Source organism: Natrix helvetica, assembly GCF_964273705.1.
Source record: "Natrix helvetica genome assembly, chromosome: Z".
NCBI lineage: Eukaryota > Metazoa > Chordata > Lepidosauria > Squamata > Natricidae > Natrix > Natrix helvetica.
The window spans coordinates 114615315-114631613 of NC_138554.1; the positions used below are offsets into that span (position 1 = coordinate 114615315).

At 37.6% G+C, this 16299-nt stretch overlaps 1 protein-coding gene across 2 annotated transcripts in view; it reads right to left on the reverse strand.

The window, feature by feature from the left end:
• Positions 1 to 16299, reverse strand: part of LOC309401933 (macrophage mannose receptor 1-like) — a 68815-nt gene that overhangs the window by 16680 nt on the left and 35836 nt on the right. For both annotated transcript variants that reach the window (XM_081971311.1, XM_081971310.1), the window contains exons 16-24: positions 15209 to 15250; positions 12984 to 13147; positions 11316 to 11383; positions 10585 to 10685; positions 8478 to 8620; positions 6797 to 6917; positions 5115 to 5269; positions 2731 to 2833; positions 1411 to 1640 (exon numbers count right to left, since the gene is read on the reverse strand). In XM_081971311.1, coding sequence (XP_081827437.1) covers positions 1411 to 1640; positions 2731 to 2833; positions 5115 to 5269; positions 6797 to 6917; positions 8478 to 8620; positions 10585 to 10685; positions 11316 to 11383; positions 12984 to 13147; positions 15209 to 15250 — 1127 coding nt within the window. The remainder of the gene's footprint in view (positions 1 to 1410; positions 1641 to 2730; positions 2834 to 5114; positions 5270 to 6796; positions 6918 to 8477; positions 8621 to 10584; positions 10686 to 11315; positions 11384 to 12983; positions 13148 to 15208; positions 15251 to 16299) is intronic.

Genomic DNA, 16299 nt, shown 5'->3' on the forward strand with positions numbered 1-16299 from the left:
AGCCAGTTACAAATCCATCTGGTGGTGATTCTGTCTAACCCACATTTTTTTACTTTATCTAGTAGTAGGTTATGGTCTACTACTTTATCAAATGCCTTGCTGAACTCCAAGTAAATTATATCGACGGCATTCCTCTGGTCCACTAACTTTGTCACTTTGTTGAAGTATGCAATAAGATTAGTCTGGCATGATCATAGGAATATTACATTATTGCTTCACTGGAAATAGATCCTGTCAGTATTTTGTCTTCATTTGCAGTAACAACAGCAATCCAATTTGAAATACAAATAGTATAGTAAATGCAATGTTGGTTTTTACAAATTATTTCACAAGAGCACCAATCCATCCTGCTTGCTGTCATGAACCAAGAGAAGTCTTTGATTTCAAATTCCAATTCCCAATATTGTTTTTCCAAATGCTCATGAAGTCACATAATAAGTTTATCTTATTAATAAACTCTGACTTGGTTAAAAGTTTTGAGCAGCGGAAAGAACAAGAACTGCTTCAGGGTAAGGTTGGCTTACTTCATTATTTAGTTTGTTCTGAGAATCCACATGCTATATATACATGTTTGAACCTGGCCACTAAGAGTGTGTTTAACAAATACATGATTAAAAATTAAAAATTGGCATATTACCAATATGTTTCAGGGTGGAATTCAAAGTGCTGGTAATTACCTATTAAGCCCTACATAGTTTGGGACCATGGAACCTGAGGGAACATATTCTTCCAAGAGTTTCTATCTGTCCAATTAGATCAAATAGAATGGGCATGCTGCAGATCCCATCAGCCAAAAAATATCAGCTGATGGGGACTAGACGGTCAGTTTTTTCTGCAGCAGCCCCTGTTGTGTGGAACCTCTTCTGTCTGGATATTAGAATGTCCCCAACTTTGTTAGCCTTCTGCAAAGCTTGAAAGACTTGAGTCGGTTCCTGAGCCCTGCCTCCTGGATATATTGTTAGCAGGCCATACGTTTTGCTTTGAATGAACTTGAATTAGACATCTTTATGTTTTTTAGTGTTGTAATGGTTTTTACTGTTCTTGTTCTTTTAAAACATTTTTTTCAAATTTTAACTGCAATATGCATTTCTGAATTGTGAGCAATCCAGAGTCTTTTGCTGAAATGGGTCACTATAGAAATCAAATCAAAACAAAACAACAAATAAATAAGTAAATATCGGTATGTGTGAATTCAGACTTTAGTCTGGGAGAGCGAAGTCATATTATATTGATCTGTAGCAAATACCATAGTCATTTCATTAATTTTTGATAGTTTTCTAATTTTCATTTCCACTGAATGGAACAAGTACCACCCAAAAGTAATAGCATATTCTTGAATGCTCCAAAATAAACAAACAAATAGAACTATGAATAGATGGAACTTTATGGACCGATAGAAGTTGCATTTACCAGATTACTGTTGAGGCCAAGCCATACAATCCTTTTTTGTTTTAGTAATTTTAGCCAGAGATATGAGAGGCCAAAGGGATCTAAAATGCTAGCAAGACTCGAGTCTCTCCTTTCACAACTTTTTTTTGCTTCTTCCCATGTCATTTTGGCTTCAATGATGAAGTAGCTGCTATTTCTATAACGGAAACGCTGCTCTGGCGTGGTGGGTGGAAGAAAAGAATATTTGGGGTCTACAAAAGAAAAAGAACATTGTAAGGCTCTTTTCAAAACTATGAAGACATAAAATGCAAAATGAGAAAACCCATTTTTAGACATACAGTGGAAATGATATTTGGGGTAAAATGATACTTGTTTTAGGAAAATTGGGCATAAAATGGGAAATGTGTTTTTTATTTCAGGGTCAAAACAAATAGCCCCCCTTGAAGAAGGCCACTGTTCCCTGTTGTTGTTTTATTTCATGACCAGGTAATAAATGTGATACCTCCATACTTCTTAGCTGGACTAATGCAATTCATTCTGCATGGGATTGACCTTGAAGATCACTCAGAAGTTACAGTTAGTTCCAACTGCAGCAGCTTAAGTAATGGGTTTAACTCAGTTATCTCTTTGCTTTAAGACATGCACTAGTTACTAAGTGCAATTCAAGGTGGTAATTGTCACTCTTAAAGCACTGCATGAATCAGGACTTAAGTATCTTTGCGATCATCTGCTCTGAGTAAAAGTTTCCCTAACTGGCAAGATCTGGTAGACTAGACTGCCTTTAGGTCTCATCACCAAGGACCATATAGGACAGGGGTGTCAAACTCACAGTGTCATCATGTGATGTATCACAACCTTTTCCCCTTTCACTAAACCAGGCATGGGGGTGGCCAGCGTATGACACATCCAGCCAACGGGGCGTGAGTTTGACACTTCTGATATAGGAGAAACTTCTCCCTGGTCACATCTCTTCTCTGGAACAGTATCCACTCTCTGGTTGTAGGCTGTCCCATCCTTGCTATTCACAAAATAAGTGAAGTACTTGCAGTTAGCGACTGATGAAATTTTACATGAACTTATCACGCATTTTGACCTTATTATTGCATTAATCAACTGTTATGATTCTCAGTCATTTTTCAAGTGGAGAAGCATGTCTTAGTAAATAAATAAAACACCTAATTATTACTCTGCACCATAGTTATGCTCTGAGATCAAAAACCATCATGGTCTTGCTGTGTTGAAATATTGGAGGGGAAAGTTAGAGATATTTAAATCAAAGTATGCTTTTCCTTTCAAAAAGAAAAAAAGAGGTGAGGAAGCAAAAATAGGCAAAATACTCACGAACGTTGGTTTCGCATATGTACCCTTTCTTATAGTAGCAATAACTATTTCTCCATAAGCCTGCACTTTTGTAAGGCAATGATTTCATTGCAATACAATCTTCCTATATGAAATAAAAAACAATAAATGTTGAAAGCGGTATGAATAAACTCCTTAATCCTTCAATCATACCATTGTAACAGCCATGAGAAAACAGGGAAAGTTGGTAGAGAAGGTTATAGGTAGTCCTCAATTTACAACCACTTGTATCAGTGACCATTGATTACAACAACAGTGAAAAAACTGACTTATGGCCAGTCCTTGCAGCATTCCCAACAGTCACATGATCCAGATTGGGACACATGGTAATCAACATATATTTATACTGTTATAGTATCCTGGAATCATCTCCATTTTCAACCTTTCCAGCAGGCTTCTGTCAACCAAAGTAATGGGGTAAGGTAAGGCAGATTCACTTAGTAATGACACTTAGTGATGACTGCAGTGATTTGCTAAACAGCCTTGATTTTAAAAGTTTGTAAAATTGGACATGATTCATTTAACAATCGCTTTACTTAGCAATGAAATTTCTGGTTCCAATTGTGGCCATAAATCAAGAACCTCCTGTACAGAATGAGTCACCACAATTTCTGCCAATATGGAAAAGCAAGAATGTCACATGCCCATGAAGTCACTAATCAACTGGGTACTGCAAATAGTAAATCCCACCCACCCACTCCCCCAATCAAAAGCCAGGGGTAGTTCCACAGAATGTTCCTGGAAACATACAGTAGTTGGATGCATTTGTCAAGATCTGGGATAGAATAAGGAAATATCAGCTCTAATAGCTGCTCTTATTCTGTATGCTATCTTATTACGAAACCTGCTATGTATCAATACAATTCACAGGTAGCCTATCTGTTTTCCTGACAGAGGGCATTGGTCAAGATCGGCATTTGTGTGAGTAACAATCAGAACAGTTACTTGCCCAGTTGCTATCCTTAATTGTTTTGTCTAGTCGGCAGGATTCTCACTCACTTGTCCCTGCTAGCTGATTGTTTAGATCAGCAAATTGGCTAGCGGATTCTGGGAGTTGAAACTGACACTTCTTTTAGTTGACAAGGTTGAGGAACACTGGCTTCTCAAAGGAAGTACCTTGAAATTTGATTTTCAATATTGCCTCTGCTGATTTATTCTACTGGTAGAGATGTGCAATCAAGCTAAAAAGTGCTTCAGACTGCATGGAATGCTAACATAGGCCCTGTCTGCAACTCTTTACAGCAGTCATACTTTTTCCTGTGATTGCATAGCTGCCCTTGACAGTTGCAGCATAATCCTGAGAAATGACACACATCATAGAATAGAATAGAATAGAATAGAATAGAATAGAACAGAACAGAACAGAACAGAACAGAACAGAATAGAATAACAGAATTGGAAGAGACTTTGGAGGTCTTCTAGTGCACTCCCTGCCTAGGCAGGAAACCCACACCATTTCAGACAAATGATTATCCAATCTCTTGTTAAAAACTTCCAGTGTTGGAGCATTTACAACCTCTGGAGGCAAGTTGTTTCACTAATTAATTGTTCTAACAGTCAGGAAATTTCTCCTCAGTGCTAAGTTGCTTTTCTCCTTGATTAGTTTCCACCCATTGCTTCTTGTTCTGCTCTCAGGTGCTTTGGAGAATAGTTGGACTCCCTCTTCTTTGTGGCAACCCCTGAGATATTGGAACAGTGCTATCATATATCACCCCTAGCGTTTCTTTTCATCAGACTAGACCAGGGGTCAGCAACCTGTGGTTCTGGAGCTGCATGTGGCTCTGGAGCTACTGTGGCTCCCTGTCACTAGACAGCTCCACAATTGATAGGGCTTTTGGTTAGGACAGGTAGAGGAAAAAGGATGTTGCACTAGGAGGAGATTCTATGGTCGGCTCCAGAATTGAATGGGGGGGGCTTTCATTTAGGACCTTTGTGGCTGTTTGAGTGTTTAAGGTTGCCAACCCCTGGACTAGACATACCCAGTTCCAGCAACTGTTCTTTATATGTTTTTGCCTCCACTCCAGTCCCATAATCATCTTTGTTGCTGTTCTCTGCACTCTTCCTAAAGTCTTAACATCTTTTTTTATAACATGGCATCTAGTTTTGGAAACTGTAAGGGAGTATCTTATGTGTGCTCCTCTGTGTATATAAGAGAACATCTGCCTTCAAACCTAAATCAAATAAAAACAAACCAATTACCACTCGCAGTTCTCCATTAAATTATTTTGCCTACTCATGCTCCTTTTTTCTTCTAATCATGTGACTCTAATTTCAGACTCATATAACAAAGGTTGAGGGGGGGGGGGGACACAAAGCAAGGAAATTGGGAGAAGTTTTCAAATTATATCCTGTAGTCAAATACCTACACTGTTTGGTCCATAGCTCAGTGGGAATCCTTTTTCCCAGTTTGTGTAACTGACCGCTCTTCCATTTGTCCAGAGGTACATTTGATCCTCATTGATGTCATTTAATCCTATCCATACATCAGTTTGGAATGTATTTAAATGGAAGGTGAGAAAGGCTAAAAAGAAAAAGTAATGGAAGAAGAATGTGAGCAGAAAAAGTAAACATACCTAACATTTGGGACAGCATGAAACCAAAAGTAAATACTTCACTAAATAGAGAATTCTGAAATGAACTAAAACATGTTGAAAAGTAGACTTAAATAAATGCATAATGAGTATGTGAAATAAAAGTTACTGAAGTCTGAAATTTGGTTTGGAAATGTACCTAGAAATTGTGGGAAATAAACACACCTTGAATGTTATAATTCCACTGAGATACTTCTTTTAGTTACAGTAATTTGCCATTATTAACACAAGTTAGCTCAAGCTTTTATAATTTGTATGAACCGCACATTTATTTATGTATTGATTAAAATATTTTAATCTCCCTTTGATCCTAGAGCCATGATGGCGAATCTATGGTAACCACAGGTGGCATGCAGAGCCCCCCCTGCAGGCATGCAAGTTGTTGCCCCAGCTCAGCTCCATCGCACATGTACGTGTGCTCCCCAGTGGCCTGCTGATTTTTGGATCTTGGTTGCGCATGTGCAGGGGGTGGGATGCATTCATGAGATGTGCTTGCATGCACGGGGTGGGGGTCACATGCACATGCATGGGGGGGTGGCACCCTCCCTTGCAGGCAGTTTTTGGTCCCAGGAGTCTGCAGGTAGGCTTGCTAGGCCCAAAATGGGGCACGGGGGGGGGGGGTGTCGTATGTGCATGTGCAGGGGGTGCACAAAGGTTGTTGTGCATGCATTGCATTATGGGTGCAGGTGTGCTTTCGGCACGCAATGACAAAAAGATTTTCCATCCTAGAGCAATACAACTGAATCATAAAACAAATGTGTCTGTGTGTTATCAATATGTATAGCACTTCAATTACAGAAGATGCTCTAAATGATTTACACATTTTATGACTGCAAAAATCTGTAAATATTATGGCTGTGTAAATACTTGGAAAGTGATGTGTTTGACTGTTCAAGAGAACATATAAAGCATCTGTTTTTCAAATTGTTAAAACAGTCATGTTTTTTTCAGGACTGTTCTTAGCTGTCTTAGCATGAATAACCAACAGGGAAGATGCAAAGCAAAGGTTTTTCCCATCTCTAATAAATATATATAGCAGGTACATTCCCTCTCCCCTCCTTTGCTTTTAGTATGAAAGGGAACATCTGAAACTTTCTTCTGTAATTTCTATCAAAACACAATTTTCAATTTTATCTTAAAGATGAAAAATGACTTTTATAACTATATTTGCTTTGGGGCAAATATAGGTTTACCATTATGTCTATGTAATAGTAAGAAAATCAAGGCAGAAGAAAACAGTTGCTCTAGCAATAGCAATAAAGGGGAAAATATGAATTAAGGTATTATAACTTCGCATTTAAAATTCTGGGTTCAAACTAGTATTGTAAGCTCCATAGAAGTGGTCAGGTGGTTTCATCAATGGCATATTTATCCCATAAAACATAATCACCCCAAAGATGATGTAAAAACTCATAGATAAGTAAACATTTATTAATTGATACGGTGCTTATATATACCTTGAATCCTTTTATTGAGTATTGAAACCAGGTTTCCTCCAAATTCTTCCTTCTGACAATCTTTCCGTGCATTTTTCCAATTTTTTTGGTCGGCTTGATTAAATCCAAAGAATTTATAGCACTTTAAAAAAAAATCCAAATGCAAGGATAGAGACAAATAAAGTTAAAAGTTTACTTCATTATTAATTTTTTTTAGAAATGTATATGGTCACAGACAATAAAAGCAACAACAAAATACAGTTTAAAATTCAAACATCCAGGAAAAGAGCAAAAGCAGTTAGAGGCCAACACATTACCCATTTTGCCATTCTTTTTGATCCAAAGCCTGGGGGGAAGCCAAGTTATCAAGATGGAGACCACACAGATCTCAGCTGGGAGGGTCTTTTAGAGAGTAGTGATTGCAACCGACAGCAATCTTACAAGTGCTTTTCTAAGTACATTCACCTGGATTTTGTGGTGCAGAAACTAATTCTTGATTAATGATTAGATTTTTATCCCACCTTAGTTTATAAGTAGCTCAAAGTGGAGAATGTTCATATTACTCCTTTCTCCTCTTATTTCACCCACTACAACAATCCTATGAGGTGGATTAGGCTGGGAAAGAGGAACTGGCCCAAAGTCACCTAATCAGCTTTCATGCCTAAGGGAAAAATTATAACTCAAGTCTTCTGATTTCTAAACCAGATCTTAATCATTATACTAAATTGGTTACATATTTTAAAATTAACTAGATTGACTGATTTTGAAAAATTGGATCTTTTTGGTAAACTGACACGCACCCTCTGTTGCAGGTGTGTCAAACTGGTGGCCCATGGGCTGGATGTATCACACACACAGACCAGACCCACCCCAGCTCCGCGAAGAGAAAAAAATGTTGAGAAACATCACATGACGGCAGCGTGACACCCATGCTCTACTGGGAAATCAAAAGATATCCCAGAAAACCACCTGGGCAATATGTTTCGTTGTTGCCAAAGAAACTGCAGGAACTGATATTGGTACCTATGGACAGAGGAGCAAAGAGAACCAAACCAATAGAAGCAGTGGTCTATAGGCAAGCCCCATCCATTTTCATTTATGCATTGCAATGGTGCACACATGGATAAAATGGACTGAGCTTGCAAGATGATAACGTTACACTGCTTCTGCCATTTCAAGAAAGTAGCAAATACCTTCCAACTATGTGGCTCTGTTATTTTGTGAATGACATTGGGACTCAAGTTTAATGTGAAGGAGCCTTGTAATGGTATGTGCGAAAGCCCTTGGGAGTGTGTGTGTGTGTGTGTGTGTGTGTGTGTGTGTGTGTGTAGAGATGCTACCTAGGCAACTGTCAGACAACATGGCTATAGCTGAATAGTGGGCAGAGCAAGAGGCTTGGAAAGCTCTTGTCCAGAAAAGGTGATAATAGAAGAATTGTACTTTCAGATTTGCAATATTCTGGTAATGTAGTTTCACCATAAAATAGAATTAGTTTCTTTGGTCATGTGTTCACATTGTAAGGCTGATGAGAGTTTACCTTTATTTTATGTACATATGCACAAAATTCCTCTCTGATGCCATCTTATCAAGGCATTTATTTTAATTGTCTAAAAAAAATACTCCATAGAAAGTCCCTCTCTTTTTGTTATTTTTTTGTTTCTTGGAGTGATTCTTTTTTTTAAAAAGGAAATAATTACTACACCTTGTTTTCAAACAAAAGCCAAGATTCAGGGCATCCTCCTTTAATGGAAGGTGGTGTGGGAGCAACAGTTGCATTGACTGAGTTGTTATGTCTTTCACATATGAAAGAACATGGGTAGCCACAGTTTATATCGTTCCAAAGTCCTAAGCAAGAGAAAAGAAATGGTTGAATGTGAGTAGAGGAAGGGGACCAGTGGTGACATTCAACATTTTTTACTACCGGTTCTGTGGGTGTGGCTTGGTGGGCGTGGCAGGGGAAGAATACTGCAGAATCCCCATCCCCTCCCCATTCTGGAGCCAGCCAGAGGTGGTATTTGCCAGTTCTCCGAACTACTCAAAATTTCCACTATCAGTTCTCCAGAACCTGTCAGAACCTGGCGAATTTCACCCCTGAAGGGGACTTCAGAGTGGTTAAACAGCCAAGAAGCTACACTCAACCTTGCAACCAAAGCCCCACACATTTCTAATGTTTCGTGACAATAGCTAAAATCAAATGTCATCTACAACTTCATGAGCTGCTATTGCATCTGTTGGCAGACAAAGATGTCATTAGAGGAGCATTTATCTAGAAAATCCACAAACCTGGATTCATCCATGCTAGAAATGAATATTGGTGGGTGTCTCACAAGACAGCACTGTCTCCAGATGCCTCTTAGCCTTTATATTACTCAGACCATCTAGTCTGCATAAATTTTCCCATTTGTAGTAAGGAATTGATTCCTTTCTATTTTATTTGCTATTAAACATAACATTATTTTTGTTCTTAGGAAACTACTGGAAAGATACAGGTTAATGCTAACTGACTAATGAAATTCCAGATTCTATATCCCTATATTCTGAGCTCAGAATAGTAAAAAGACATTTTAAACACAACTGATTGTTGGCAAAGTAATTAGAAAGACTATGTGGCCAGTATATGAAACAAAATCTAACATTCATAACAATCACAGTACTGAGAATCAATCAACTTCTTCCTTCAGCCAATCAGCCTACTCCAAATTCCTTTCAGATTTGGGGAAAGAGCCACAGCTGGCTATCCAATCTATAGAAGTGAATGTTCTAAAAACAGCATGTTTCAAACTTTTGAACAGGAATCTGAGCATGCTAGCTTGATTCATGTTCAAATATCATATGCATATTACCACTGTTTTTTCAACGCCCTTATTCTGGCAGAAGACAACATTGGTGATATAGATGCACTGTGGTTAACCAGACTGCATGTCAACTGCAGACATCTCTATTGATCAAGGGGAGTCACAGAATATATTGAAAACCAGATTTCACAGCTACTCCAGATGTACCTAATCTCCAATTGCAGCAAATAAATAAACCCAGTCAAAAGAATGGTACTCAGCAATTAGGAAAACGAAATTTGTCCAGAGAGCAGCAGCTAAACCAAAAGGAAATATCCCAATTACCTTCAAGGCTAAGGAAGGACTACAACTAAAGGTCAGACATTCAAGAAAATGTGAGACAGCCTTGAAAAAAGTGGAGAAGGCTGAGTCCTTTAAAAAAATCATAATCTTATAGGATACTAGTGCACAAAATACGTTTTCCCGCAGTCAGAATCTTTCACTATATATAAATATCATGACAGTTATTGATTGCAAGATATTTACAATCAACTTACAATCGACTTACAATCGTTCATTTAGTGACTATTCAAACTTATAATTATATTGAAAAAAGTGACTTATAGCCTGTCCTCACGCTTACGACCATTGCAGCAACCCTACATGGTCAAATTTTGGGCTCTTGGCAGCCAGCATGTATTTACAATGGTTGTACGCTCCTGGGATCATGTGATCACAATTTGTGATCTTCCCAACCAGTTCCTGACAAGTAAAGAATGATGGGAAAGTGAGATTCACTTAATCTGTGAGTCACTTAATAACAATGGGGAAAGAGTAATAAAATTGACCGTATTCACTTAACTACTGCCTTGTTTAACAGCAGAAATTCTGATCCCAAGTGTGTTCATGAGTCAAAGATTATCTGTACATATTTTTATATATATATTCTGCATTGTGACGTACTAAAACTATGAATTTTAGCATGCATACAGAAATACATTTGAAATTGGTATCATCAATTAGCAAGCCATATACCTGTATTCCTATAAATGACCACACAGTTTTCATCATTGTTTGCAAAGTTAGGTTCATGTGGTGCCCAGGCAACATATTGGACAGGAGTTCCATCCATCCAGCTTTAAGACAAGTTAACATATTGTTGTCAATCAATGTAAAAGCAAAAGCTCCCATTAGAACAGTGTTTCTCAAACTTAGCAACATTAAATTATATGGATTTCAATTTCCAGAATTCCAGAACCGGTGTTCCCCAATTCAATTCCCTGAGAATTGAAATGCATACATCCTGAAGTTGCCAAGTTGAGAAACATTACATTATAATGACGTCATGCACAGGAAACCCTTTCCCCCTACTAGAAACTATGAATAGAAACTAATCAAGGAGAGAAGCAACCTAGAACTAAGGAGAAATTTCCTGACATTTAAAACAATTAATCAGTGGAACAATTTGCCTCCAGAAGTTGTGAATGCTCTAACACTGGATGTTTTTAAGAAGCTATTTGTCTGAAATGGTATAGAGTTTCCTGCCTGAGCAGGGAGCTGGACTGAAAGACCTCTAAGGCCCCTTTCAATTCTGTTATTTTGTTAGTCCCCACATGGAGTAATAAGGGCAATATATCATGTGAACTAGTCCAATGTATTGGGCTTTCCTAGATGGATATCCTAATTAGCTGTATGAGGATAACAAAACAAGCAAAAAGAAAATCATATGCTGCAATAAAATGCAGTGGGTTTTTTTGTTTGCTCACCTGGTTACTTTATCAAGGCTCAGTTGCAGTCCAATGAAATAACTATTCACCTGTTCATTTTGTAGGATCTAAAGAATCAAAACAAAAGGCCATCACATATATTTGTAACCCGTGAATTTTCTCAAGCAAAAATATATTACGCTTTAAGAAGCTATATTAGAAAACAAACACCATTCCTTTAAGAAAAAAGCAGTAAGAGTTGCTAATAATCCAGGTATTGGCTCTTTAAAAAAAATTATGACCCTATAATCCAGGGGTGTCCAAACTTGGGAACTTTAAGACTTGTGGACTTCAACTCCCAGAATTCCCCAGCCAGCATGGCTGGCTGGGGAATTCTGGGAGTTGAAGTCCACAAGTCTTAAAGTTCCCAAGTTTGGACACCCCTGCTATAATCCCTTGATTCAAGGTAAAGTCTTGGCAAATGAATGGAGTTGAGTGTTCACTCGTTATTGGCTCCTAAATGAAAATAGAAAAATATCAGGCAGGGAAATTGGTTAAACACCTCAACTCCAGCCTTTTCTTCTTGTATTCCATAATATGGATTTTTTGTAACTTTTAGTAATGGCCATTGCTTTATCACAGACGTACTTGATAAAAATTTTAGTTCCTCCCAAGGTACAACTCTGGCAGTTCCTGTTTATCAAACCAATAAAATCAAGAATCAGATTATTTTAGCAGCATGATTTCCCCAATGAGGCATAGAGATGCCTTAAGGAGATTTTCAAAAGAGGATTATAAAGAATGGAATAGGATCTCCTGCTTCAGCAGACAGTTGGACTAGAAGACCTCCAAGGTCCCTTCCGATTCTGTTATTCTTTTAAGTCAGTCTAACCTAACAACAGATGGATGACGTTGGACACTAGTGGAATTCTTAATAAGTAAATATTTGCCAGCTTTTAATTGCAATCATAAAGCAGGGCTTGTCGGGATCCAGTATTTGTTAACCTAACATCTTGATCCTTGATTAAAAAATACAAATATAACTAATAATCTAAAATGATATCGGATTTCCTGCTTGAACTGGAGGTTGGACTAGAAGACCTCCAAGGTCTTTTCCAACTCCTTTTTTCTGTTATCTTGTTATTCTATTCTGATTAAGAGGAATGACTTTCTTGTGAAGATATTCAATAAAACTAATGTTGGAGCATGAGGGTGCCTATAGATTGTGCCAACTAGACAGGACTGTGGCTGGGGGAGCCCCAGCTCATTTTATAATGGAACTGGTGGAAATGTATATGGGAAACCACCAGGAAACCCTAAGCTTTATTGTGGCTCAAGGGATGGAGAGACTCCTCTTACTGGGACTGGCATGGCAAAAAAAATGGAATATAGACCAAAATGTCTGAATTTTAGATCAAGTTGTGAAAATTAAAAGTTGTCCTTCCCTACTTTTTCCAGCACTTCTAAAGTATTTTGACATGAACAATTGTAGAATAGATGCAATTTGTATGCTACTTACATTTTAATTCATTAATGAGGAAAGCTCAAATATACTCATTACTCCACAAAACAGATTTTCTGCTATAAATTTATGAAGAAGGCTGTGGTTATTGTATGCCATCAAGAACCATTGTTTCACAGCCACAGAAACCCCTTAAATAAACTAAAAAGAAGCAAATAATACACATTCATTGTTCTCATATCAGAAATAATATATGAGTGTCTTACAAATTTCCAGATAAACTTTCTTTCAGTGTTATCTTCAATGACAAGCAAATCTCCAAAGTTTGCTTTGCAAAATGCACGGGCTTGTTCCATTGGAAATTTGTTGGTGTTGAAATAATACTGCTTGTCTCCATTTACGAGCCAGCCATCACTAGTAAATGGATAACCTATGAGAAATAATATTTGTTTATTTGCTTGTTTATTCATTATATTTTTATTCCACATTTATTATTTAGTAGCTTAAGGCAGCCAAGATACACAATACTCTTTCCTCTTCCTATTTTCTCACAACAACAATTCTAGACAGTGAGTTAAGAGAGAAAAACTGGCCCACAGTTACCCTGTCAGCTTTCATTCCTGTCATGGGACTAGAACTCATAGTCTCCTAGTTTCTAGGCTACCAGTACACCAAACTAATTGTCATATTCTATGGTCCCAACCAGCCAGCCAATCAGCAAACATCCTTCAGTTTATGAAAAGATCTGACAATGTTACAAATGTTATCAATTGCAAGATTCTCATTGGGTGATTAGGGATATTCTCTTTCAGTCGAAGGATTATTGTGGTAATCAAATTAGGAGACAACACCTCCCCTCCCGCCATGTACACTGGAGCACAAATCATAATATAATATAAACAGGTGGAATTAAGTCTTTTCTTCTTGCATTGCAGCTAATAACAGATTGAGATTCTCCAACTTGTTAGGAAATGTTAACAGAACAATAGAATAAGAGAGTTGGAAGGGACCTTGAAGGTCTTTCTAGCCCATCCTCTGTTTAGGCAGGAGACCCTGTACTAGGGGTATCAAACTCACAGCCTATGGGCTGGATGTGTCATATACTGACCACGCCCACCCCCAATTTAATAAAGAGAGAAAAAGTCATGATACATCATGTGACAACATGATGCCACAAGTTTGATACCACTACCCTTTCAGACAAAGGGCTGTCCAATCTCTCCTCTAGTTATGGAGCACCATAACTTCTGAAGGCAAGCCTTTCCACTAATTCATTATTTTGTCAGGAAATTTCTCCTTATCTCTAGGTTGATCTCTCCTTGATCAGCTTCCATCCATTGCTTCTTGTCCTGCCTTTAGGTGCTTTGGAAAAATAGGTTGTCTCCCTCTTTTTTATGACAGCCCCTCAAATATTGGAACACTGCTATCATGTTACTCCTAATCCTTCTTTTCAATAGACTAGACATACCCAATTCCTGTAACCGTTCTTCATCTTTGTTGCTCTTTTCTGCACTCTTTCTAGAATCTCAACATCTTTTTTTGTATCATGGCAACCAAAACTGGATGCAATATTCCAAGTGTGATCTTAGCAAGGCATTATAAAGTAGTACTAACACTTCATGTGATCTGGTTCTATCTCTATTAATGCAGTTTAGGATTGTTGAATTTTTGAACAGCTACAACACACTGCTGGCTTATACTAAGTGGCTGTCAAGTGGGATTTCTAGATCCCTCTTGCAGGTACTACTACCTGGTACCACATATTCAATACCTGTACATTTGGTTTTCTTTCCTAAGTATAGAACCTTATTTTTCTCACCTTTAAATTTAATTTTGTTAGATAGGACCCATTGTTCAAGATTGTCAAGTTCCTTCTGGATCTTAAGCCTATTGTCTCTCTAAAGGTTTTGTACAGGAACATTTTTTTGGAAGTATTTGTTCCTTATTATGTTCAGTTTGGATAAACTTTTCTTACTTTGTTTGGAGTTTCTCATTTTGTAGGTTGAGTTTCATAATATCTAGGCTTGCCTCTTGACCCTTTACTTTTTCTTCAAATAGTTTATTTGGTTTACATTTAATCTATGTGCAATTTGGGTCTTCTATGGGCATGAATATGTACATGGAACATATGCAAATCACAACAGCATCAGTCTCTTTGTCCATGGCTGTATTTTATCAATAGTTCATTGATAAAAAATATATATATAAAAGATGTTTTCAAAAATTTTTAAAATTTTAAAAGTTCAAATTTAAAACTATTTTTCACTATTTTCAGCCAGCAGTGCCCTCAGCAGACTGCAATATACCAATGTGTCAATGAACAAACTATCATCATGCTGCCTTTACATACTTGTGTCCTACATTTAACACAGGTATATAAGTAATGATATTTGCATGGTAATGGCACATGCCCAATTTGTCCTCAAGAAGACAATTTTAGTTTTACCATCAGCACACAAACATTTCATCGTAACAAGTCATAGAAACGTACTTGGAATGGGTGAGTTTGTTGGTTCTGGCTTTAGTTGCACACCTGAAAAAGAAAACTTAAGAGTAAAATCTCATCAACATATATGGTTCCTCAATTAAAAGGAACCATGAAATAATATCATACTTTTATTCTCATAAATGATTGAGATTGGGTGCTTTCAAGTCATTTTCGACTCCTGACAACTGCATTTTTTTTTTTTAGTCTTCGACTTACAACCATTTATTTAGTGATTGTTTGGAGTTACAACAACACTGAAAAAAGTGACTTACAAGTCCACACTTAGGATTCTCACAGCATCCCTAGGGTCAAAATTTGGGTGCTGGAAGGTATTTTGTTGAGGGCACCCTGGGGTCATTTGCGACCTTCCCAGCCAGCTCCCAAGTCAACGGAGGAAGCATGATTCACTAAATGACCACGTGGTTGCTTTAACAACTTCCGTGATAAGACATCCCATCGTGCAATCCTCCTTCCTTTGCTTAGCAGTGGAATTTCGGTGTCCCAACTGTGGTCGTTAAGTCGAGGACTACCTCCATATTTAATGCAGACCAAGGAGCAAGAGTGATCCCTCTTTCCTTCCTCACAAGGCTGTTGTGCAAGTAAAATAGAAAACTTGGTGGGGTGGGGGTTCAGTGTTGCGGTGGCTCAGCATTTGAAACGCAAAGCCCTGCAGTGAAGGTGATGGAGTTGGCTGAAACGGCAAAAGTGGCTATTTTTTTTTTATTGAAAAAGTTTTATACAAACAAGTTGACTCCTGACAACTGCTTGAACTGTCCCTGCACTTTCCTTGGCGAGGATTTTTTTGGAAATGAGTTGCCTTTGCTTTTTTCCTAAGGATGAGAGAGAGTGCTAGGTCCAAATTACCCAGTTGAGTTTGTGCCTAACAGATTCCCAGTTTCTAACTTGGTGCCATAACTATTACACCAAACAATATCTCTTAATTAGTTTAATTATCATAAATTAAATAAATATTTCAAAAATGTTCCCTTGGTGATTTAAAAATTGTAATTTAAAAGATATATAAGATATATATTTATATAGTTACCTAGTTATATAGTTATATAAAAATATAACAGCCTTAATGAGTCAAGCAA